The sequence below is a fragment of the Sinocyclocheilus anshuiensis genome, unplaced genomic scaffold, assembly GCF_001515605.1.
Source record: "Sinocyclocheilus anshuiensis isolate Anshui unplaced genomic scaffold, SAMN03320099.WGS_v1.1 scaffold101, whole genome shotgun sequence".
Classification (NCBI taxonomy): Eukaryota; Metazoa; Chordata; class Actinopteri; order Cypriniformes; family Cyprinidae; genus Sinocyclocheilus; species Sinocyclocheilus anshuiensis.
Genome location: NW_015540892.1, coordinates 1,399,915 through 1,427,041, shown reverse-complemented (window position 1 = coordinate 1,427,041; position 27,127 = coordinate 1,399,915). Strand labels below are relative to the sequence as shown.

The 27,127-nt window shown below is 35.1% G+C and overlaps 2 protein-coding genes across 2 annotated transcripts in view; one reads left to right on the top strand and one right to left on the bottom strand.

Annotated features, from left to right (window-relative positions):
* tmtops2a (teleost multiple tissue opsin 2a) overlaps positions 1–11,917 on the top strand; it is a 24,141-nt gene extending 12,224 nt beyond the window's left edge. Inside the window, exons 2-4 of the mRNA XM_016486628.1 lie at positions 5,073–5,398; positions 6,084–6,317; positions 11,016–11,917. Of these exons, the coding sequence (XP_016342114.1) occupies positions 5,073–5,398; positions 6,084–6,317; positions 11,016–11,201 (746 nt within the window). The 3' untranslated portion in view covers positions 11,202–11,917. The remainder of the gene's footprint in view (positions 1–5,072; positions 5,399–6,083; positions 6,318–11,015) is intronic.
* Positions 6,350–27,127, bottom strand: LOC107688830 (beta-galactoside alpha-2,6-sialyltransferase 2-like). Its single transcript, XM_016486627.1, has 6 exons — positions 26,727–27,127; positions 19,250–20,008; positions 15,073–15,170; positions 14,862–14,963; positions 14,515–14,689; positions 6,350–7,428 (listed from the first exon to the last, which is right to left on the bottom strand). The coding sequence occupies exons 2-6, from the start codon at positions 19,983–19,985 to the stop codon at positions 7,181–7,183; spliced, it is 1,359 nt and encodes a 452-aa protein (XP_016342113.1). The 5' UTR covers positions 19,986–20,008; positions 26,727–27,127; the 3' UTR covers positions 6,350–7,180.

Below are 27,127 nucleotides of genomic sequence, written 5' to 3'. Positions count from 1 at the left end.
AGATAGATAGATAGATAGATAGATAGATAGATAGATAGATAGATAGATATAAAGACATTTGCATCTGCTGCCCCTGGAAATATAATATTTCTTTTATATTTATTATATAAACTATTATATTTCTATTCAATTTCTATTACCTTTAGAAGTCAAAAACATTTCAAACTGAAATTTTGTCATCTCTGTAAATTCAAGGGACTAACCTAGTAAAATAAAATAAAGGTTTAATGAAAAAAAGTGAATTTCACCTGTACATATTTCAGTGTTATTTTATTTAAATACTATTATACAGTAGTATTTATACATTTAGCTTTTTTTTTTTTTTTTTTTTTTTTTTTTTTTTTTTTTGTTGTTTTAAGAACAACAGTCTTTAAAATTATGACTATGAACACAAAGCTTGGCAAGACTTCATCAGCAAATAAAACTATTGGGTGAAAATGGGTGAATGATAGGGACCCTCAAACTCTTAAAGTAGAAGGACTGTGTTCAAACAACTCAGAACCACTGCTGCAAACTGAAGACTCCACAAAAACCAACCACAGAGAACTTCACAAAGCCAACTTCTATGAAACTGCAATTGTTAAAACTTCACTCACAGACAACTATGCTAAAATGCACAAAAAAATGGGGTCATGATCATAAAACCTGGACAGATGGAGCACAGAAATGAACTTCAACCTGGCCAGCTCAATCATCTGACTTCAATATTATCAAACCACTATTGACAGTTTCAGAAAGAAGAGTGAGAGTCAGATTCCCTCCTTCAGCATATCTGAAGCATTGGCAGATGTTCTGATGTTCATTCCACTGGAGAAATTCAAAAGTTGTGTGAATCTATTATAAGAAGGTTGAAAGCTGTATTACAGCCAAATGGTGGTAAAACACCTTATTACCAGGTACTCACATAATTTAATAGATAAACTATGTAGTTTTTTTGTGATAGTGAACTGAATACTTTTGAGCACTCATTGTAAACCATCATTTATCCCATCACAGTTAACATCATGACCTCCACATTCCCCATTCATTATTCCCCATTTCATTCATGCTACGCTACAATGCTTTGTGCCATGGTGAGGGACGAAGCAACAGCACATCACTGAAAATCCTACAGTTGGGGAGCGTTCATGCACAGAGCTCTGCTGGTGATTTTGCATAAATGATGTATACTTAATACATGTCAAACCTGCAGTTTTCCTTTCTGGGTCTTTATACTGTGTTAAGTTCACAAATCATTGCAGATTAAATATAAAGGATAGCAGACAATTTAAAAAAAATAAATTCTAATGATTCATATAACTTAAAAGTGTACATTTAGGGAATATATAGTAAATATAAAGGTAACTAAGATGGAGGAACTCTGAACCTGTTGAACATAAAATCGCATATTTCAGTAATATACAGCAATTCTTTGCAAAATAAATAAGCACAGTAACTTTAATAAAAGTAAAATGCTAATGCTAAATAAAATGCTAATAACCTAGTGGTGCATCAGTATAACCTGCAGAAAGAGATACTATTTCTCTGCACTCTCAGCCAATCAATCATGCCACTGGTTTTCAAGAATGGTGTGAAAAACAATAAAGAAACAAAAGCTGTGGTATCAGCATCTCTGTGGCAAAAAAAAGCCTTGTTAATAAGAGGGATTAGATGAGAATTCTGACAGGAAAGCAACAGTAACTGAAATAGCCACACACTACTGTGCAGAAGAGCATCTTTGAATGTAGAATGTCGAATTTAGAAGTGGATGCCTATAGCAGCTGAAGACCCATCTGAGCACCCCAAGTGCTTTGTATGTCTCATGTTAGATGTTTCTCCAAGTTCAATTAATCTGAGAAAGTGTTAATGAAAAAATAAGTCTGGTTGAGGGGGTCTACACCAAACACATGCATGGCTTGGAGCGATGAGAAAAATGTTTAATCTTCATCTCAGTTCTGTAAAATCAGAGGATCGCTGTGGAATTACTTTATAAGATTTCAGATAGACATTGCTCTCTACGGCAAAACCAAAACTAATTGGATAGTAAATCAAGATGTTTGTGCATTTGTAGCTAGAGATCTTTTATATTTTCCATTGTTTCAGAAATATGCCTATGGTTTCAAAAGTTATCTAAATCAGACTAACATCAACAACATTTTTTAGACTGAAAATAAAAAAGCCCCCTAGGTGCTGCTGTAATGAGCATGACCTAATCAAGAAGACATTTTAGAGCCTCTTTTTAGTTAACTAAATCTTGTTCCTTGTGAAGGAGATATTATTTAAAATTACACGAACAGGTAGACAAGATAAGCCTTTATTCACTATTAAGCACCTTTTTTAAGGGGACATATTGGTGGTCAGATGAGGTCCTCTGTACAACGTTATCCAATCCCACTTATTTTGCAGAGCTTCAACAGCTTCTTAGTTTATAACCCCTACAACTGATATGCAAATGCTGAAGTAGCTGTTCCATACACACAACATAGTGTATCTGTTGAATCTGATGCTATCATCATCTTGTAGCTGGCTTTGTGTGTGCTGTATGTAAGTATGTTGAAAATCCCAAAGGGCTAAAGAAAGGCCAATAATAGTAGTGAGAATATAAACATTAAGAAAATAAACACATATTATACATTTTCTCGTGTATTTCTCTGGGAGGCTTTACCCTGGAGTTTACAAACATTTGTAACGTAATGTTATATACAACATTAATTTCCTTCCTAATCTGATTGGCTGAGCAGTACTCCAAAAGTGTTGATATTTAGTTCAGTAGGACTAGGACTTTTCACTGTTTGTATCATTCTGCTTTTTAAAGTTTAGATGTTCCATACAGTAAGTTGTCAATCTGTATATTAGTGGTGGGGATTTATCAGTGACTAAATTACACCAGTAGTTGACAACAAGTGTTAAGTCTTTATCAGCAAGTCATTGAATCATTCACTAACCCCTCAAAAAACACTGATTCATTCATGAATTAAAAACAACTGTGTGGTCTGGAGACACGCAATGGTTGATTCTGCTTTGACTTGGTTTGGAACTATTTTTATTGACAGAGTAAACATAGATACCTTGTTTATTGAACTGTAGTAAAAAGCAATAGCACACAAATAATTACATAAAAATTCATTACCTGGAATAGTACTTCCCCACAATAAGTATCAAGTATATACTGCAATATATACAAATACTGCAAGTATTTAAAAGGTATGTTGAAAGTAAGTTAACAATGGGTATTACTTTTCCATGTTACCTGCACCAAGATATCCCTGTTCATTTTCCAGCAAAATCGTTCAAGTTTTCTTACCTTTTTTGCCACAGCAAAAACATTTTTAAAATGTTTCTACTGCATAGACTTTTATTAAAAGTGTCTCATTGGTTGGCCATAAGTTCTACGCCAGAGCCAAGCAGAAGGTAAGCTGCAGTGTCTGACTCTACTAAACAACACACTCAAGATATGAAAATTACCCTGTAATCCCCTTCTGTGTGCTATTGCAGTGCAAATATGTTCGGCTCTACTCTTGTATGCCGTTTCTTGCATACACAGTGAGAAATGCGACAGCCTAAGATTCCGTCAACAGACTCAAAGATTAGCAGATTTACAAAGATCTTTATTAACACAGGCCTTTGCATACTTAAGGGGAGAAAAAAAAGCAACAGTCTATGTGTCCTTCATATTCTGGTGACTTAATGTCCATAATGAATTTTCATATCTGAATGTTGGAGACGAATCTGTTTTGGCGTGCAAATGTTTAAAATAGATGTTTCATCAACCAGTCTTAAAATTCCCACATTTGCCCTTTGAACAACATCAGAGAATGAGTCTCGCTTAAAGGCATTTTCATTAATATGTAATAGCAAAAAAGTGGTTGTAGTAGGTCTCCCACTTCATGCTGTGTTTCTTGAAATAGCTATGTACCTGGGAGTCATTTATAAGTTTTGTTTTGAAAATCATAACATTGCTTTGACATTAAGTACTTGTGTTTCTATTTACTAACTATTCACTAATCAATTTGAATAGTAAGGCAGATTGTATTTTTATTCCCTGTAGTTATTCCCTCAAATTGACAATTTATGTTTTTGTCAGGCAATGAATGTATGGAAATAAATTTAGACAGAAATTTAAACTAAATCACTTATATTGTCAGATTTGTGCTGGTTTACTAACATTTATTATTATCCTTTCAAAGGTCAAGCCAAGAGTTAATTGATGTGGAATGAGTTTTCACTTTGGAATGAATGAATGAATATATAAATAAATGTAGCATTTATTATATCGACATCCCAGTTTCATTTGACTTTCTAGTTTTTTAACATTAAGAAATAAAGACAAGCATTAAGGAAAAAGGGCATAAATGTTTATAAAAAATATTACTTATAAACATTCATCTTTCCTTTCTAGCACTGTCAAATTTTGAAATCTAGTCTTTTTTTGTATCTTTCTAGGAAGTTTCTCCTCATCACTGTAATTTGTAGGGGATTTTTTTAAACTTTTGAATATTTTCTCTAAAACTTTAAAAATAGTTTTGGAATAACATTTATTGTGAACACTATAGGTGCCTTTATATTGTAGTCCCTCAATAGTGTGTCATTGTATTTGGGGGTCTTTAGCATTGAAATGTTTGAAAATATCTGAATGAATAAATGTTATTATAATAATAATTGTTATTGCTTGCATATAATCATATATCACAGTATTTTATATAACACAATGAAAAATAAGTGCTAAATAATAATTCCTTTGCTCGAATAACCTCCCATTTAACTCCCATTTAGTGTAGCTGGCTTTGTGTATGCAAAATCTGTTGACATATATGTTAAAAATACCAAAGAGCTAAATTAAGACCAATAATAACAGTACAAAAGCAAACATTAAAAAATCAAACATGGTATTATAAATGTTCTCTGGACACTTTACCCTGGAGTTTATAAACATAGAACTTACTCATGGAGCTTAAGGAAATCTCCCTGGTTCATTTGCATTTTTTTCCTGTTCATTTACATAACAATTGTGACATAATGTTGTTGATACAAGTGGCTCTGTAGTTTAATGGCGAGTGTGAAAATACACTAATTTCTTCTTTTTTTTTAAACAGGGATTGTATCATTGATCTCTCTGGCAATCCTTTCGTATGATCGTTACAGCACTTTAACTGTTTACAACAAGAGGGCCCCAGACTATAGCAAACCCTTGTTGGCTGTCGGGGGCTCCTGGCTGTACTCACTGTTCTGGACGTTTCCCCCCTTGCTGGGCTGGAGTACCTATGGACTGGAAGGGGCAGGAACCAGCTGTTCGGTTACATGGACGGCCAACACCCCGCAGTCACATTCCTATATAATCTGTCTGTTCATTTTCTGTTTGGGAATCCCAGTGCTGGTCATGGTGTATTGTTACAGCCGACTCCTCTGTGCTGTCAAACAGGTATATTGAGTCACAACATCTCAATTCAAAGTAAATGTTACACTTTAATTATGTGTGTATAACAGGGAAAGGAGTTTAAACAAGTCAGATTTCACAACTCAAAACCACTGCCTGCAGTGCAGTTTCCAATCCTCTCTGGAACTAAACAATGACTCTCTGACTCAAGCTCAAACTAGGTCAATATCTCAGACTCCAGATAAAGTTTAAACTGCCTCAAATGATGTTTAAGCCGGTGATATCTGGAATCCACACTCTATACTATGCAGAAAAATTAGATAAGTCAGCACTATTATGTACTTGTTCGAAATAGGTCACAAAAAAGGATGATGTGACCTCATGAAAAATAGCAGTTTCTGAACATTTAAATAGTCAATTCTGTTTTTAGATTCTACATACATAATACATAATAAAGAAGACACTATATGAAATTTGTTAAAAGCGGTGCATTATATTTAGAATGCAGTTTATCACTTCACACATGATTTTAGGACATCTTTATAAATATCAATAAATTATATTTCTGAACCTGATGAGTCAGTGGTTCCTATAAACCAGATGGTAGGTTCTTTCTATAGAGAATCAGAAATCCTTTCATGAGGGATTTGTGTATACTGAAGACCAGTTCTGAATCATCTGCTTGGTGCAAACAAAAAATACAAATGAATGTACATGTTTTTCTCTTCAGGTAGGGCGTATTAGAAAGACAGCAGCACGGCGGAGAGAGTACCACATTTTATTTATGGTCATCACTACAGTGGTGTGCTACCTTTTGTGCTGGATGCCTTATGGGGTTGTTGCAATGATGGCCACGTTTGGACATCCGGGAATCATCACCCCCATTGCGAGCGTGGTGCCGTCCCTCCTTGCCAAAAGCAGCACAGTCATCAACCCTGTGATTTACATCCTAATGAACAAACAGGTTAGACTTTTCAAACTTTTTAATGAGCACTAAATCATGGGATTTGATTTCTTCTCGTATACACTGAACCACCATGGGTGCATAAAAGTTAACATTTCTTTTGATTTCATTGTCTTAACCCAACATCCACTATGATGAAACAAATGACCAGCCTATAGAAAGAACAATGTCAAGTACAAAACTGATTGTAAGAAAAGATCAAAAATACTAAACTCCATTCAAAATGTGAGTTCTTTAAACAATAACAGCAGTTAAGTATGGGTACAGCTTGAGACACCATTTTGTGTCAAAATATAATACAAGTTTTTGAAATACATTTACTAAACATTTTACTAAAGCACAAAAAATATAAAAAGGTTAATAGAAATTATATGCCCATAGGTCAGTGTTAAACTTTTCTAAGTTAGACACTGTCTTATCTCAGAGGTTTGTCAGTAGTAGTTCACATTCATATTATGAAATAAATCATGTATAAAACACCTTTAAAAATTACACTGATCATTTCTCTACAGTTAAAATCTAATGATATTGACTCTATGGTATATTAACAGCTTTGAATTTTCATCTAACCAATGAAAACTGCAAAAGATTTATTTAAAATGACCACATCGCCACAGATAGACAGAAAAGAGAAATCTCTTTCCATCTCAGCTCATTTCATACTGTAGCTTACCACATTTAAACATTTTTTAAAAAGGTAATTGTCCTTTTTATATACAAAATGTGAGCAGCTTTAAATGACAGTGACTACAAAATCCCAACATTTTGGAAATGAAAAACTTGTTATTAAACCCTCTCTTCCTACTTTTTTTCCCATACATCCCATACATCTTTTTACGCTGCGGTACGTTTGAGTCTGTAAATCACAGCGGACAGTTGATCTTACTGAATCCTGGCAGTGTGACCTTTCCCTTTTTCTTGAGGTCCTTCTCAGAAGCTGTGCTCATTCGCTTGATAAGCAGTTTCTCGTAAAGCAGAGGGTGGTATGCCCCAAATGTGCAGGCCGCATCGTAATACTTCTCATGGTAATGGCACAGATTACTTTGTCTCATAGAAGGAATGTACTCGTACACATGGACCTCCTCACAAAAGTTCATCATCATGACTATACCTGTCAAATAAACACACACACACAGATATAGATGATATATTCATTAATAATGACTGTACTGAGCAGCCCACATGAGATCAGCCTCTATTACAAGTGTTTTGAAGTCAATCAATGGTCTTGTGTGAGGAACCGATCCAAAGTCGCTATTGAAATATTTATCAAAACTGTTATTGTCAGCCATAGATTTTATGAGAGGTTATGAGACAAGTAGCCCGATTTGTGAATGAATCGTTCTTTTGAGTTGGAACTTTTCAGTGAACCCAGTCTGAATGATTCATTCATGAATTCATCAAGTGAGAAAACACTTGATTAAAAAACTTAATTGCTCACAAGAAGCTGTTAGCATCTCATCAGATTATCAGCGAATAACAACTTACATTTCAGTTTGTTCCTCACACAATCTATTGTACTGTACACTATCAGTCAAAATTTTGGAATGATTATGATATTGTTTTTGAAAAAAATATCTTATACTCACCAAGGCTGTATTTATTTGCTAAAAATTAGTGCTGTCAAACGATTAATCGCGATTAATCGCATCCAAAATGAAAGTTTTTATTTACATAATATATGTATGTATGCTGTTTATATTTATTATGTCTATATAAATATACAGACATGCATGTATATATTTCAGAAAAATATGTTATTTTTATATATTTAATGTTAATTTTATGAATATAAACATAATATAATTAATTAATATATAAACATGTTATGTTTATATATTACATTTTAATTTTATTAATATAAACATAAACATGTAAATACATGTAAATATTTTCAAAATATATACTGTATGTGTGTGTATTTGTCAATGATTGTCTTCTGGACAACTGTCAGATCAGCAGTCTTCCCCATGATTGTGTAGCCTAGTGAACCAAACTGAGAGACCATTTTGAAGGCTCAGGAAACCTTTGCAGGTGTTTTGAGTTGATTAGCTGATTGGCATGTCACCATATTCTAATTTGTTGAGATAGTGAATTGGTGGGTTTTTGTTAAATGTGAGCCAAAATCATCACAATTAAAAGAACCAAAGACTTATACTACTTCAGTCTGTGTGCATTGAATTTATTTAATACACGAGTTTCACAATTTGAGTTGAATTACTGAAATAAATGAACTTTTCCACGACATTCTAATTTATTGAGATGCACCTGTAATGTGAAATATTAATACAATTTTAAATAACTGTTTTCAATTTGACTATAATTTTAAAATGTAATTTATTTGTGTGCTGCAAAACTGAATTTTCATCAGCCTTTATTCCAGTCTTCAGTCTAACGTGATGCTTTAGAAATCATTCTAATATGTGTTGCTTAAGAAACATTTCTTATTATGGTTGAAACAGTTTTTGCTGTTTAATATTTTTGTGGAAACTTGACATACAACTACCGTTTAAAGGTCTTGGGTAAGGGGAAAATAATACTTTTAGTCAGCATGGACACATTAAATTGATCAAAAGTATCAGTAAAGACTTTTGCAATGTTACAAGAGATTTCTATTTCAAATAAATACTGTTTTTTTTTTACTTTTTTATTTATCAAAGGATCCAGGGAAAATGTATCGCATTTATTAATATTAAGCAGCAAAGGCTATTTTCAAAATTGATAATACAAAGAACCATTATTAAAACTAGGGCACCAATCATAACTGATAATAACTGAGCACCAAATCAGTAAATTTGACTGCTTATGTGAAGACTTCCTTCACAGGAATAAATTACATTTGAGAAATTACAAATATATTTAAATAGAAAAGGTTATTTTACATTTTAATAACATTTCACAATATTATCATTTTACTGTATTTTTAATCAAATAAATGCAGCCTTGGTAGGCATAATAGAAATAAAAATATGAATAATGGCAAACTTTTATCTGGTAGTGTATACATACATAACATATACATTTATAAGACTTGAAAAACCATTCATTGTAAGTGAGTGAAAAAAAAAAAAATGAAAAAATGAACCAGTACATTCACATACAGATCTGGAATGACATGATGGTGAGTAAATGAAACAAACTCCTCAAAGATTTTGTTTGAATCTGATAAGACATTAGTACACAGCACACATTCTGTCAGCTGTGTGTGCTGTGGTCTATTGTTGGCCACCTCTCTGAATTGTTGTATTTTTGTTTTACATCAAGACTCTATCATCTGCCCACAGGCTAGCAACACACACAGCCTGACAGCACCCTGCCAAGATCAGACACAGAATCGTCTCAATGCATACACGCACACATGCAGGGGACACACGCATCAAATACTCGGCAGTATAGTCGCACGCCAATGTGAAGGCCAATCAGAGGCCTGGATGGGCCAAGACAAAGCCAATCAGACATCGAGTCTCATACCCTTGGGATAGCCAATCACCTAAGACAGTTTGTTTGTTCAGTGTCCACATCTATAGGTTGTCAAGGCAACAAAGTGATCCAAGTGTATTGATTAACATCAACCCAGCAGCTATAATTTGAGAACCAGCAGGGTGTGCATCACATGTTGTTCACTGTAGTTCAGGACATGCCACAGGGACTTTTGTGTGGACTGGATTGAATTTAATTGGCATCCTTAGACATACTACAGAAGCTGTGAAAAGATGATCACATGACACACACATAGGTTTGAATGTAAACAGCTATTTCTGCACCTCGCTTCTTGACAAGTGACCTAGCATCTGACATCTCATCAGAATGAAGAAACAAGTCAATCAAAACATTTCAGTTGATAATTGCTGGGTCAATGACATGACTCCAATTTTTGTCCTATGTATTAATTATTCAAAAAATACATAAAAGGAAATGCACTTCATAAATATAATAACTTGAATGTTTCTCCTTTCTGGATTAGAATTAATTTTTAAGTTAATCTTTAACCAGTTTGGCATAATTAAAATTTGCTACAACCAACACAGAAAAATAAAATAAAATAAAATAGGAAATTATATCATAGAGAAGACACATGCAGACCCTCAAGACTGCTGGTCAAGGTTAATAAGTCTCTTCAATTTTCAGATAATTTGACCTTTTATGATGAAAGAAGGTTAGTTCAGGTTGTAAAATCAGGAATCGTGGTGTGACTCCAAAAAACGAATTAATAATTAATATTTATGAATTAATAATCCAAAATATAAATTAATAAATTAATAATCCATGTAAAACTATATTTAAAATTATTTTATGAAAATAATAAAGATGTGTACACTTACATTTATTAAGTGTAAAGAAATTAATTGATGGTTACACCACATTTTATGAGTAATTAAATTAAAACATTTCTTTTTAAAATTAAGTTTTTAAAAACCATATGAAACTAAAATTAATATGAAAAGTACATTGCTAAAAACTTGGCACGTGTTTAAACTAGATTTTTACTATATTTATCTTACATGTCATTGAGATACTGCCACTTCAATTGGCCAAAAAAAACAGAAAAATAATAACTCCAAAAGAAGAATACAAAATGCACTTTTTTGCACGGTTTTGCAATTCAAAATAAGCTAGGCAATCTTTCACACAAATGTACAAAAATTAAATGGCTTTGCATCTTTTGTGTACGAGTGCTAATTTATTGTGTTTTTGCAGTTTTACAGGTGTTTCCTCATCCTGTTTCATTGCAAACGCAGCTCTCTAGAGAATGGACAGTCCTCTATGCCTTCAAGAACTACAGGCATCCAGCTCAACCGAAGGGCTTATAGCAACACAGTGGCTGGCAATGCACCTCCATCCATTGGTCTCCAAAATGAGTGCAGCACCCCTGTCTCAGGCTAGACCAATCCACACAAAATCACACCTTGATGTTCCAGCCCCATTCTAAACCTACCTATTGTCCCAAATGATGCCAAGACAGAAATCATCTGTGTAGTGTCGTCGAGTGCCTACCAATCAAAAGTTGAAAAACAGAACTATAGCAAAGTGATCTCTATAGTCGTCTTTGTGATGACAAACTGTTGTCTGACCTAACACACACCAAGCATTTGTATGTGACTTGTCAATATAAATGTTACAAAGAGCGAGAAAAGTGCAAACAGCCACTGGTGATTTGTTCAAATGGATGTTTAGATCATGTGCTGTGCAGTACTTCTGAATGTGCTTACCCCCATGTTGTCTGTATGTTCCCAACACATTTAAGGCCAGGTCTGAATAAGAGGTTGAATAAATCTGTGAATTTTAAGGAAGCTGGAAATCTGGTAAAATCCCCAACACATGACTGCTTTGTACTCTTTTTCTACCCTTCCCCTAATCTCACCATTATCTGCTGGAGATCAAGCATGGTGACATTTGGAATATTAGTCACATCATTGCTTCAAATGAGTCCAGTGATCTAAGACAGTATTTCCAAACTTGGAAATTCTGTCAATTACTCACCCTCATGTCATTCCAAACTCTTAACTAATTTAAGTGTCCTATCTGGTTGGGTGAATTCAGTACAATGGCAGTATTAAAAAGTATAAATAATTTCCATGTTTTGGTGTAAAACACTTAAAGGCACAATATGTAAGATTTTTTTATTAAAATATCCAAAAACCACTAGAACAGTGTTATATATTTTGCTGACTTGTGTACTTACATTATCCCAAATGTTTTGAAGAATGTTTAAATCCAGAGAAATAAGCAATTTTAACTAGTGACACAGACCGTGTCTATAGTGTCATTGTGTCGCCTGCCAATGACGTCATAACCCCTCGATTTCCGGTTTTGTTTTGTAGAAAACATGGAAACACCAAAGACGCTTTAATATGTTGTGTGTTTTAATAGACCGGTGACGACCGCACAGAGTAGCATTATAACAGAACTTTCAAATGTATCTAGTATGATAAAACAGCGCTGCTTTTTTCCCCCCAATTATGCACGACCGGAAGGAGCGGAAGCGGTCGACTGTGGCATAATAAAAAGCTCTGCTGCTTTCGAGCCGTGTGTCACGCTCGTTCAGCGGCCTCGTTTCGCTTCGACGGCTTTCAGCCTCACCCTGCTTCATTCTACTACGTTAATAAATCATTAGCTCATCCATGAACATGATTTCTGCCCGAGTCCCGTCGGATTGCATCGGCTGTGGGGATGAAGACGACAACTCCCATGATTCCACACTAAGTCACGGCGTCATCAAACTACGCCTTTGTCTATTTGTTTATTTTGAATACGCGCCCTCCAGCGGCGAAAATTACATATTGTGCCTTTAAGCAACTGTACAGTAATATCATGGCAGACACCATTGTTTTCCTGTGCACCATCCAGAATATCACACTCCAGTCTAGTAGGTGGCGATGTACTGTCACTGTATTGAATTCACCAAAACAAATGTTCATTGGAGGCTTCTCAATCAGAAGGCTAAGTCCTAGTAAAGCTGCATATTGTGGCTGCCACATCTTCAAGCGCCTTTGAAGGCCATCTCAATTTGAAGGATCCTTGGAAGGCAGCTTTTGTTTCATGTCCATCATGCAGCGTGTTTCGAAGGATACATCAAGTGTATCCTTTGTGTCCTCCTATGATCACCGATAACATCATATAATGATAAAGAACATATAATTTATGTTTAATATAAAACAATTTTCCAAATGTATTTTTAATAGTATTTAATCAGTATTTAATGATAAGGATCAGTCTAGCATAGAAGCCTTTAGATGGACTGAACTAGGAAGGATGTATGATACATCAGTTTGTACATCAGCTCTTTTTTGAAAAAGGTGGTTGCTAAGAAGTGAATAAAAGGGACTACAGAGGTTGTCAGGGACATTAAACCCTATCACACCAAAGATTTGCTTTAACAGCCTCATCGTGTTTATAATGACTCACTTGCAAACAGAATTTTTTACTACATGAAGACTGAAGGAATTGTTCGAAGCTTAATGGTGGTGACGTTGAAATCATTCAACTGTGATGTAGTTTGTTCTTGTTCTACGTTTAACTTTTTACTTCTGGCAATTGCGTTTAGGCTTCAAAATTCATAATACTGTAGTTGTGTTCATTTGTGAAGATTATCATGATGAAAAAAACCATGTAAGAAACAAACTTTTGTTGAGTTTATTTTTTGCAATAATCCAAAAGCAAATGGACAGATCCTACTCGTTTTCTACTCTTTTATTAATAATAAAATAATAAATGTTGGCCCACAAAAATACGTCATCACTGTAGCACTCTATTGTGAAGCATCCTATCTCATTTTCTTATCCAAAGAAGCAAGTAAGTCATGGTTTTGGAACAACATGAGGGTGGAATAAATGATGATAGTTTGGTAGAACAGTTCCTTTAGGTCAAAGCCAAAATGGTGTGTTAAAGGTACAATCCACAATCACTCACTCAAAACAATGAATGACAAAAAAAGTAGTGCTCTCTTAGTAGCAGATACTGGATTGCGCCTTTGATAGCACATATGATGTTTGATAGGTTTAGGAAATTTGATTGTCTGTTTGAGAACCATCAACTTGATTCACACAGACCTTCGGATTATATGTCAGTCGTACAAAAAAATAAATAAAAGTCTGCAACATTTGTTCAGTTACTTGTTTGTCTCTTTTAGATCTTGAGTTTTAAGCCAAACCTTCATTTTCATTCAAATTCAGCAATGCACTCACAAGGCAAAGGAGATGAGAAAGAGTGTGCATGTGTGTATTTGCACACACATTCATTGGCTCTATGCTGCTATAGGCCCTCAGTTAGCCAGTCATTTACTGGCCTGCGGCAAGGTAAGTAAGTATCCTCTAGAGATGTTACAGAGAGTTTGCCTTCCTGATTTAAATAATCCTGTCATGCCCCCGAACTAGCACCTATCAAATTGCTATTACCTAGTGACACATTTCAGAATTTGCACACACACACACACACGCACACACATCCTATGCTCTTCAGTTAAAAATTTATTCAAGAGGAACAGTGAATACAAAGCAGATACCCTGGAAAAGTAGGCAGAAGAACATTTGATCTTGCTTAAATTAGGGTCGAATATGTGCGTCAGCTGCACAGCATGGCAAATCTCTCAGAAATGACTGTCACAACATGTGGCACAACAATTTTCCTGGGCGCAAGGATCAAAAAGTGGCCAAATTGTGCGTCTATATGTGCTTGTGTTAACGATGAAGAGGCTCACCTATAAATCCTGAGGAAGGAGGGTTGGGTTGAATGTTCTCCATTGTGTTGCTTTGCACAATATCCCAGAGTTTCCAGATAAATGAAGGATGCAGGATATAAAAGGGCTGCTCAGGGAAATTCTTCCTGTGATTTATGTATGGAGTAAACAGGTCATAATCGGGTTGCTGGTACCACTGTGGGCATTGAGAAAACAGGAAAATATTAGATTGAATATAAAGTCCTGACACTTAGGCCTGGTTTCACAGACAGGTCTTAGATTAAGCCCCCCAAAAGAAAGCTGCACAAGCAAAGTTTAACAGGGCTGAATGGTATGAGACTTCTGACAGATTGTCTATGATGTGATACCTTATGCAGGTCAATGTTATAAGGAGCAGGATCCCAGGCTACCAAGGTGATGTCCTTATAAAGCAAATTGCTGCTGAAGTTGTGTTTGGGGTTTGCTAGAATCTAATAAAAGAGAAGAAAACATCTCTATTTAGTCCTTGCACACGGAGACAGGGAATGAGTCACAGAGTGAAGGTTTGTGTCTGGGTGCATTAATGCAAATGACTCTAACCTGAGAGTTCATGATTCGAATGGTTGTCTTGCTGCCCACGTCCTTTTCGTAGCCCTTGTAGGGTGCAGCATTGAAACGCAGCACTGCATCATGGGAATCTAGAATGGCAAAAACAGCAGTCAATCAAAAGACCGGTCAAGTTTTAAAGGGAGAACACACGTTGACCTTTTGTGACAACATGCTTGAATATTCTTTTACGTTGTCATAGTTAAACTCTGATTATACAGAAGAGTATGCTTTTTTAGGTAAAAAAAAATGTAATTAAAAAAATTCAAAGACATGAATTTACACATCAACTTGCCCGAATTAAAAAAAAAAAACAGCTTAATTTGTTGTGTAATAACCTTGCCCTGACTTTTATGAAAAATACCTTGTCCTGATTCTGAGAAATCTACCTCCATTATATATTTGACTCTGGACTTAAAGGGTAGCTATTATGCAAAATTCACTTTTACATGCTGTTTGAAAATAAATGTGTGTTGGCAGTGTGTGCACACAACCACCCTATAATGATAAAAATCCACCCGCTCCTTTTTTTAATCTCTATAAATCATGAGCAGTGTCTCAGAGCTTACTGATCACAAAATCCGTAAAGTGTGACCCGCCCCACCCACGATAGTTGACTGACACAGCCGTATTAGCCATGACCCTACCCTGAGTGAGCCGCACACACACTATCTGCCATGTTTATCTTCACGCAAGAGCATTTAAAAGCAGCATTCAAGTAAGAAATGTCTTCTTATTAGAGCTATAGAAGTTGTTCAATCCAGAGCAGAGAGTAATTTTCTGCTTTTATTTTATTGTTTTTGGGTCATATTAACAGCGTAGGCCCAAACAGCGGTTGTTCTTACACAAAGTAGACATAAAATATACTTTAAGTAAGGGTAACATACGTATGTTTTCTGTAAATACACTAAAAAGTCACTAAAAGTATGCTTGTGTTTAGCATATTCCTTAAAAGTGTAACTAAAAATATATTTATTAACAATATTTCTACTATACTTGTTAGAAATACTGTATACTAATAGTGTGCTTGTGTTTAGCATATTCCTTAAAAGTGTAACTAAGCATATATTTATTACCAATGTATTTCTAGTATACTTTTTATAAATACATTAAAAGTATGCTTCTGTTTAGCATATTTCTTAGAAGTATAACTAAGCATATATTGAATACAAAAGTACTTCTAGTATACTTTTTAGAAATATATTAAAATGCAATTCAATATATTTTTATTACCCTTCAAATAAGCATGTTGGGAATACAAATGTATTATAAACATACTACTTGAATTTCAAGTATATTTTTAATACATTTAATACTACGTCTTTTTCACCTGGGTATATACTGTATATTATGCTGCTGTCACTTAATACACCGATCTAATATAGACATTCGATTTATTTCCCAGCTGTTTAACTTCACAGATATAAGCAACTGTGTGTTTAAGCGTGTTTTTAACATAAACTTGTGTGTGAATTTTCTGCGTTTATTTTATTGTTTGGGTCATATTAACAGCGTAGACCCAAACAGCGGTCAGTATAGGTACTGTATATTATGCTGCTGTCACTTAATACACCGATCTAATATAGACATTCGATTTCTTTCCCAGCTGTTTAACTTCACAGATATAAGCAACTGTGGTTTTAAGCGTGTTTTTAACATAAACTTGTGTGTGAAAGAGAACTTTTAGTACACACATGCGTCACAGCCACTCTCTGTTCGCGTGTGTGCGTCCAGAAAAACGTATATCAGACATTTAAACTGATATGGCTTTAAAACGTGTGATTTCAGCGCGATATACATGGTAATCAAAACCAAACAGATGTTTTTTGGCAGAGATCTGAGATAGGAGCTAAAATTGCACAGCCCTGTTCTTGGAAAGAGGGCGGGGAGCAGCAGCTCATTTGCATTTAAAGAGAAATGGACTAAAACAGCCTGTTTCTGCTTCCACTCAAAATAGGCATTTTCAAAATGATATAATAAATGATCTGTGGGGTATTTTGAGCTGAAACTTCACAAACACATTCTGGGGACACCTGAGATTTATAATACATCTTGTAAAAAGGGGCATAATAGGTGCCCTTTAATGTATTGAACAATGATATTAATAATTTTCGCAAACATTATTCTATTAAGAGGTTTTTGAACTACAACTGTAAAAAATGCTTGAGCTTATAAATAAAACAAAATAAATAAATAAATACTACTTCAGTCTGTCTACATTACATTTTCATGTTCAGTTCAACGTGTTACTTGTCTTTTGTTTGTATTTATAGTGAAAGTTCAAGTAATTTCTGAGTGAGCATTGTAAAAGTGTATCATACACCTTTTTTTTCAGTGCAGTTGTTTAACACCAACATTAAATACACACAGAAAACAGGCACTTCTGTCATTAGACATTTTACACAAAACCATAGGTATTCAGTTATTGTTGTTTTTTATATTGATTTGGAAAGTATTATTATTATTTAAAAAGAACTTCATTAAATTAATCAGTCTGCAAAAAGTGTTATGGCCAAGCTAATATTATAAGATATTGCTCCCTCTAGTGTTGTAAGGCAAATGCTACCATAATAAACTCCTAATGGACAGGAGGTTAATGTGAAGGTATATTAGATTTTTACCTCTGATATATCCCTATAGTAAACTAAGTAATTCCTTATTCTTTGACCTGAATAATCAAAGAATCTCTCCACAGTGCATTATGATGATCTTCTTCCATCAATGTCTTTTTACATGCAAAACATTCAATCACCACTAGAAGGTAGCAAAAGACAATTCACTAAGTTATAGGAACAGTAACCATTTTATCTAGACTCACTTTCCAAACTTTGCTTCATTTGTGAGTAATAAAAATGAGTATATTCAAATAAACATTTCAATAAAGAAATAGGACTTTTTAATAAATACATGTACAATACTTTGAGTTCACTACAAAAACTACTGCTGTAATTGTAAGACATAAGTTTCAATGTCCAGTTTCCAAAACTTTTCTAATAAAAGGTCCTTTAAGACTCTCATAAATAAACAAAAAACATGCAAAGACACAGTGTGGCTTCCAGCAACATTGCTTTCGTTCTTTCTGACAATGAAGCAGGGCAATGCTATTCAAGGGCTTCTAGAGAACAGGGAGAACTGCTCTAATGCTTATCTGCCATTGGCTCTCAGATGTGGTATTCATGTTCCAACACATTCAACAATTAGGCCTTGTGCATCAATGTCTCTATTCAAAAGCAGACCAAATCAAGGTCTAACGAGGGAAAAAAAGAGTGGTGATGAATTGAGTGGAAGAAATGGAATGAGGGAATTAAAGTCAAAGCAAGAGAGTGAGAAAGAGAGAGCAACCCTCAAAACAAGATAAGAAAGTGCCTGCTTGGATACTAAAAAGTCTGAGACAAACACAATTTTACACAAACAATTTTGTGTAATTGGACACATTATGGACAGATTTTTTGAGCTAAGATTTTAAATTCAACTTCTAAAAACTAAAGAAATATTTTAACTTTAAATAATATATTTAATAAATACATTCCATGATTGTAATATCATATGTAATGAAAAATAAAATAAGAATTGCTGTCTTTATTATGTTAATTATTGCAAAAATGGATCAATAAATCGATGTGGGTCAGGTAGAATGACATGATCCTTCAGGAATCAGTCTAATTTGCTGATTTGGTGCTCAGTTATTATCAATTTATGACCAATACTATCATTTTTTATCAATTTAATGCATCTTTGCTGAATAGCAGTATTTTTTTTTTCTTACTTAACACAAATGTTTGAATGGTAGTGTATCACAGTTTCCACAAACAAATTACACATGAAAAACCTTTTCATTGTTTTCAACTATGCTTAAGTTCTAACAGTAAGAAATGTTTCTTTAGCACCAAATCAGCATATTAGAATGATTTCTGAAGGATCATGTGAGACTGAAGACTGGAGAAATAGCTGCTTAAAAACTTTGTCATCACAGTTACTAAGTTACATTTTAAAATATATTACAATAGAAAACATTTAGCTTATATTATAATAATATTTCACAGTATTACTGTTTTTAATCAAATAAAAGCAGCCTTCGTGAGCATAAGACTTCTTTAAACAATTTTTAAACATTTTATTCAAAACTTTTGACCACTAGTGTATATATGCATAGTATCCCTGTCCAACTCACCAATTTCACGTCCCAGTGATGAGTTCAATATTGCCCCTGCTGAAGTCACCACGGCACATGTTGTGTACATCTTCTGCAATTTAGAAGAAGCCAGCTGTTTAAAACCTAGGTGAGCAAAGGGCTGTTCAGAGCCATCCAGGGTCCTGAGTTGGGCTTGCCGTTTCATCTGACACAGCATCTCCTCTACACTCTTGTTTGCCTTTCGTTGGCCTTTGTAGAGAACATTGTGCTTATTAGAGTGAACATGGTCCTTCAAGGCTTGCTGGAGTCGATGGTTTAGCATTTTGGAGGACACCTGACCCTTCCACAGACCACGAACCACCGACCAGTCATTGGAAAAATAGTCATCACTGTAGCCACTTCTAGGAGGCTTCCTCAAGTACTTCCTAGCCCTTGGATGACGTTCGCCAAAATTCCTGAAATAAAACTCTTCTCTAGCGCGAGGAGGTTGAAACACTTGCCTGTGCTGGAAAGGACCCTTCCTGTCTGCATACAGACGCCAGTGGGAATTATGGGATGCCATGATGGCCCGGGAACTATGCTGAACATAGGTTGAGTGTTCAGATTCAGAGTTGAATGTGGTAATCTTATGGGGCTGGTTCACCTGGGAGTCAGTGAAGTAGGTAAAGACAACGAGGAAAAACAGCATCCAGAGCAGTAGGACCAGCAGCAGAAGTTGAGCCAACTGTTTTGTGACATGCCGTAAGCCCGGCAACAGAGAGTTCTGGACTCCCATCACCCTGTTCCACAACACTCACCCTGGAGGGAGACAGAAATGGGTGACGCTTAATATGTACACTGTAAAAATTGGCAACCTACAAGAGACCCTAGTACAGCAATTGTACATATTTGTTCATTTCATTTTTTACTTTTTATTTGGAGTGATTTGAATGTTCAGCTCCAGAGATATTTGTGATCAGGTGTCACTACTCTGACAGTCACTGCCCTGCTAAAAAAAAAAAAAACAGCATATGCTGGCTAGGTATGTTTTGAAGCATGTCAGCTGGTTTAAGCTGGTCCTTAGTTGGTCATGATGAGCTGGTTTAAGCTGGTCATGTGCTGGTCCTAAGCAACTAGGTCCTGCTTAGGACCAGTTCATAACCAGCACAGGACCAGCTTAAACCAGCTGCCATGCTTCAAAACATACCTAACTAGCACATACTGTTTGGGTGTGAAAGTTGTGCGAAAACTAGCAGTTTTTGCACAGGTTTGAAAAGCCAATCTGACACTAGTATCTCTTGACACAGAACTGAGTTAAGCAGTCAAGAACTGTACATTTAAAGGTTAAGTACACTGATTTTCAACCAGCTTTGTATTGTTACAATGTGAGTGGTAAAAGTAAATGAACAATTTGTATTATTTTTCTGTGTTACTTGCACCAAGATATCCCCATTTATTTGCCAGCAAAATGCATCATCTTCTGGCAGAATTTTGACAGCTGCAGGGCTTTTGTGAAAACTAGTCATACTGTAACTTTTCTGTATCCCTGCTGTCTGATCGAGCCCGGTGCACTATGGGTGTTGAAGTTTTCCTACCTCTTCTTTTTTTTTTACCACTTCTCTTTTGCTCTGTTGTCTCTAGTTGTGTAGCACCATTTAAAAAAAAGAAATCACATTTCTACTGCATAGACAGCCAACCTATATTAAAACTCCATCTTTCCAGAAGTTAATTATGCCTTTAAGAGATTAATACAGCAAATGCTTAATTTTTGTGCTCACAAAGATAGATGCAGTAGAACAACATTAAAATAAATCAATAAAAACGTTTGATAGCCATGTTAAATGAAAAATATTAAGGATTTTTCTTGAGCCTAATGTTCTTTCCGTAATTAAAATGCAGAAATGTACTTTTCTGTGTGTGAATTGGGCTTAGAAGGAACATTGCCATTGACCCATTTTGTTACTGATAACTTCATATAAAACAACTATTACTGAATTCATATTACTGAATGTTCAGCTCCAGAGATATTTGTGATCAGGTGTCACTACTCTGACAGTCACTGCCCTGCTAAAAAAAAAAAAACAGCATATGCTGGCTAGGTATGTTTTGAAGCATGGATCAGAACACAACCTTTTAATTTAATTATATTTTGTTCCCACAATAAAAATATGGGCATGCTGATAAAAATAATTGGGACTATTTAATACTCCCTATAGATTATAGAAAGAAGCTCAGAGAGAGGAGAGAGCATGACAGATCCAGAGACAACAAAAACAGTTAACATCTACAGTAAAAACAGGTTAAAGGGACCACGATAAAATTAAAGAAACATCCATATTAAAAGTTTAGACTGACCAATTATGTTTCATTCATTTTGAATTATGAAATAAATTCATCAGTGATTCTCAAATATCTACTCATTCTCTTCTCTCACTGTTAACGTTCAGTTCAGCAGTTTCATCCTATTTGAACCTTCTGCTTGATTCTGCTTCAAAGAGACTCTCTCTGCCTTGTTGCGAATGATGCAGAGTCCATTTTAAATAAAGGATCATTTAAAAAGTATATATACCCACTTCCTTTTGCTCCTTGTGAGTCTTAATGTCTGCAGATTTAAATCTTGTGGGATTTCGTCAAAGTCCAGAGTTGATTGATTTTTTTCTCTCTATACTTTACATGGATTTTCTGTCAAATCACACCCCTTTCATTCTCAGAGAAATCTGCTTCACACAATAAAGGAATCAATTTGATGTGCTGAAAATTGCTTTTACAGTATGTGGGCAAATTGCTCGTGTTCACAGTTTATTCAAAGCAGAGTTAAAGAAGAACACTGCAATACACAGAGCAGAGTAAACTGGCCATCCTTATAACAGTGAGACATCCAAGCATCCTCAGAATACCAGTGTCAATACCTTTTATTTTTTTTGTTCAAGAATATTTATGTTCTAAGTACTTCATCGGTGGATGTTTTAGAGAGACTAATACTCTGTACTAGCATGTATACAAATCAGTTTTCATTGACCTTGATGCACCAAGAGATTTTGCATAAATAACCTGTCCTCTGCTCATCCCAGTAATGTCTCTGAGATAACATGCACAATAGCTCTCACTAATTCACAACAGCATAAATAACAAAGGTCAAATTACAGTCAGTACAGTTGCAATCTCCAACTACCACATTTATGTACACATAGTGTGTGTACTGTATGCAGGTGCTGGTTCGCAGTAGGAACGGGATGCCTGCAGTTCTGGGTCAGTTCTAGTTTTTAATTGCTGCTATTTCTTAGAACTGACTGCCAGACACTGCTGTCTGCTTTCACACTGCAGGGGACCTGACCATCATTATACACAAAACAACAAACCACAGAGAAGAGTTAAGGCCGCAGACAACTATCAATGATAATATTTTGAAGAATGTTATAATTTTATTTTCAGAGACTTAATTTAGATTCTCAATTTGGGCTTCCCAAAAAGTAAGTTAAATGTAGCTTTCCATAGGGAAAAATAAATGAGAGAATATTTTACTAAAATTTAAATGAGTTCTGAAACATATTTAGCCAGAAATGTCAAAGAGCTTCAAAGCTTAAAAAAAAAAAAAAAAAAAAGGAAAGTTCTAGCTCAACTAGGAAGACTACATTGCATCTCTGAGGGGCATCTGATAGTTAAACTGAACATTTTATTTTCAAATAATTACACATGTAAAAGAATAGCTTAATCAGGAAAAATAAATAAATAAATTGTCCTTATTTACTCCCTCATGTTCCAAACCTGTAGGACTCTAATGTGGAACACAAATGATGATTTCTAAACATTCTGGATGTCAATATTTTCAGAAAATAACAGTTTAAACATCAATGTATCGTGAAATATAGCACTGAAGTGACATGAATAACCTTTATGATACTTCTATAGTATCTTGACATGCTCATTTTTCAAAATGATTATTTTGTCATATTTCTTTGTATAATGATTGCTAAACAGTGGCTTGTAAACAAAACCTTTCTAAGATACAGAAAGACACAGCTCTAATCGCCTAGACCAGAAAGACAAGTTTCATCTAACAGTGTTAAATAAGAAAAGGGCGAAAGGTTACGTATACCTGCGTATACCATATGCTAGGTATACCTGCCTGGGGTCAAAGTCTCTTTTTACTATTGAAAGGAGTAATAACAGTGGTTTTAAATGATACAGAGGAAAACAGGGGTTTTACTGATGCTATTATTCTAACTGTCATATGCTAGCATATATGTATAGTGTGTTATCTTTATTGTCACAAAGGTCAGAAATTAACCAGGGCTTGGGGCAAAAATATTTTAGATGATGGATTGCCATTATGGTATTGAGGGAAGTTTGGTTAGGTTAGAATTATCTGTCAATGAGATACAGTGTATTTAATGCCCCAAGAAATTGGTTTTGAAATAAGTACACCAGATTCACCAAAAGGAGCACTAACCAACACAATATCACAGCAACTCATAACTAATTTATGCTTAAAGGAGCATTAAACAAAAACAATATCATGGCAAATTCGAGGCTAAATCATATTAAATCCTCATTAGTATGTTTTGTTTTATTTTTGTTTTTGTTGTGTATGGCCTGCTCACGCCCCAGTGAAATTTATGTTGAGGGGTGAGGTTAGGGATGGGTCTTTATGCTTAGTTTTTATTATTATTCCCACCCCCAGGCTTCAAGTAAAAAAAAAAAACTACATGTAAAACAATATCAATAACATTAACAAGAATGAATACCGCTATAAAATTTACTATTGTTTTACACAACAAAGGTGCTTTTATGTCCTTTTTAAGCTTTAAAGCTTCAATCCCTGTTCATTATAATTGCGCGCAAAACAGTGGCCAGCACGTTTTTCTTCTACACAATAAAGAAAGTGATACAGGCATAAACACATTTCATTACACCAAATACACAAAATAATGTTATTTTTAGCAGCATCATATGACCCCTTTAAAACAACATGAGGATAAATAAATTATTAATTGTCATTTTTGGATAAGCAATTCTTTTATGGATTTGTGTTGCAGGTTTAGTCCACGGTTCAGCTTCTGAACAAGATAAAGTAGCTGTACATGCTAAGGCAACATCCAAGTTTATAACTCTTCTAAATTGTTTGAAATTCTAGTTATACAGTTAGCCATGCAGAAAATTCATTCAGTCAAATTTTCTAGCTAGGAGAAAGTGGCAATAAAGTTAAGCTTCCTAGCAGCATGGGTGTGGTGTAACCTAGTGTGAGAGATCTGAACTAGTAACCATATTGCATGTTTAAACCCTATAGATGACCATTGTGCCTCTGAGCAAATATCTACTAGCTCAGATATAATTTATGCAAAACGTGTTGTCACCTGTACTTGTTTCAGCTTTTTGAACAATAAGATTAAGGAATCAATGTGGGTAGGATATAGTTAAATATGCTACAGTATAGGGGAACTAAACAAGACAATGTCTCCATTCATATACAGGTGCATCTCAATAAATTAGAATCAAAGACTTAAACTACTTCAGTCTGTGTGCATTGAATTTATTTAATACACGAGTTTCACAATTTGAGTTGAATTACTGAAATAAATGAACTTTTCCACGACATTCTAATTTATTGAGATGCACCTGTATATCATCTTCCGATTAAAATGTTCTCCCTTTCATGCAATCATAGATTTAGACACCCAAGAGCATTTGATAAGCTGCCTACACACACATGCTACAAACAGATACAAACACTTTCATGCTTAGTAAGGCTTAAAGTGTGGGAGTCAGGTGCACAATTCCAGCTTTGTGCTAGCAAAAACTACAAGGAGGAGAGCCAGTGCAATGGCATCACCACAAATATGCAAATTCTTTGTTGTTTCATTTCAACTCTTTTGCATCAAGTATACAAATTATTTTAGAAAAAGTACCCGAGTAGCTACCTGGTGTTGAGTGCCTTGCTCAACGGCACAATGTAAAGGAGAAGAATTAATCTCATGTACCTCTCCTGTCACACCATGGGATTTAATCTGCAAGCTTTCTGTTTTGAAGATGAGATCCTTAACCATTAGACTACGGTACACCATCACAAATTATATGATATAAATAATTTCACCTGCTCTCTCTTAGTCCTTCATACTTGGCCTGTGCCCAATACCACTGAGAGAAACAAACGCCTACGCCAGCAAAGGCAATCCACTGAGGAGGAGAATTTTAAATCAGCAAAGCCTTTAAACACACTTAAGTAAACCTGCCAAGAAAAAAAAAACAAGAAGAAAAGCTTTTTCAATCCAAACAGAAGGTTTGTGTGTGACAGATCTTTGCCAAAAGAAAAATTAACAAATGGAGACAGAATAAGGGCACATTTTGATGGGTAGTATGCAGAGAAACAAAACAAGTGCTGTCACATGAGGAACAAATAAACAGTTAATAAAGAGGTGTAAAAAAGGGAAAAAATGTTGCTGATTGAGATTATTATATTGTCATAATGGATGCATGGTCTGACGTTTTGTTCTTCTTTTTCCAAATTTTACTTCTATCTTTTTCTGCACCCAGTCAACTGATCCGATGGTCTGTCTAAAACCAGGGTAGAATACTAAACCTATATATGCACTCTTGCCAAGTACAATCTGCCAGCATCTGGCCAGTCATCCTCAACTCTTGTGTTAGACACCAAATTCAGGTTGTACTCTAATCTCTGCAAAAAGGCTCGATAAAATATAACCTGCATAAGATTCATAAACAAAGCAATACATTTCCCAGTTATGATATTTCTTCAGTCTTATTTACAGATAGATGGTTTGAAAATGATTTATTCTATATTGAATCAGTATCCACAGATCCACTATACAGTCGGTGTTCTTTTCAGCAGCCAGATTTGCAGAATGCAATTTTTCCATAAAAAGCAGAGCACAAATAGGATGCAAACATAAACTGGGTGATTAATGTCAGTATGTAATGGCTAATGGTGGTAGTGTGCTGTCTAGGACAGATGTAGAGACAAGCCCTCTACCCTCTACTGAGACAATGCCCTACTGTATGTATAATAAGACAAAGGCTGCATACCGCTGAATATGTTCTCTTTGATGTGTCTAATCATTTAAATCTACATTTTCGAGAAGTGGCATGTGACAGTTCATTTGAACATGTCCATGGTGGTAGGATACCTATTTTTAAATGCAGTTATTTTCATGCTCAACTGATTTAATCTATAAAGAAGAAAGTTGTTCAAACAGACTGCAGGTCCTCAACCTAACTGAAACGCTACATAAATCGATTACCCAAATATTGAATTACAATGACAATGTGAAAGTAGGCTATATGGAACTCAAATGTACAAATACACATTCGAACGAAAACAATAGGTTGCTGTCGTAACCCCGGTTCTCTGAAACATCGAGATGGTGAAAGAGAACTGCTAACGTCTCTCATTTAAAAAGCCTACATGACATAGAATCATCTTAAAAAGTGCAAATACATTTCTGAATACAGTATTGTGGCATACAAAAAAAAAATCTACAGCTAAAAATCTGTTTACGAGTAGTGTGTAGCCTATACTTACAGAAGCGGTAGACAGTTCGCGCTGCGCGGCTGCATTCAACCTCTCGCGCCTGCTCCGTTCAGCATGCGCTTGTAATAAACCAAATAAACAGTAATAAACGTCCACGCGTGAACATTCACTACATTAAAACATGAATCCATTGCCGTTTCCTCACCAGAGGACTGGACCCGCGTTTTTTTCTCTCTGTCATTCCGTTCATCTTTGTCAGTTTCGCTATTGCCTACGCAGGATGTTATTGTCTAAAGTCACGCTCTACTTCAGCTCTCAAAACTCTGGGACGAGATCTAATGAGTGCAGACAACGAAAGAGAGACGACTAGCCAGATTCACCCGCCCTCAGTGTGTTTTCCCACGCCATTTCTTGTAGACTCTCCAGTGCTACTGTGCGCGATGTCTTTCACC

Excerpts from the sequence above, each read along its gene's own strand:
- LOC107688830 (XM_016486627.1), bottom strand. The coding sequence starts at position 19,985 with ATGGGAGTCCAGAACTCTCTGTTGCCGGGCTTACGGCATGTCACAAAA. Across the intron at positions 14,690-14,861 it reads ATAACATTGACCTGCATAAG|TGGTACCAGCAACCCGATTA; the intron begins GTATCACATCAT and ends CAATGCCCACAG. Across the intron at positions 7,429-14,514 it reads TCCTTCCTCAGGATTTATAG|GTATAGTCATGATGATGAAC; the intron begins GTGAGCCTCTTC and ends TTTATTTGACAG.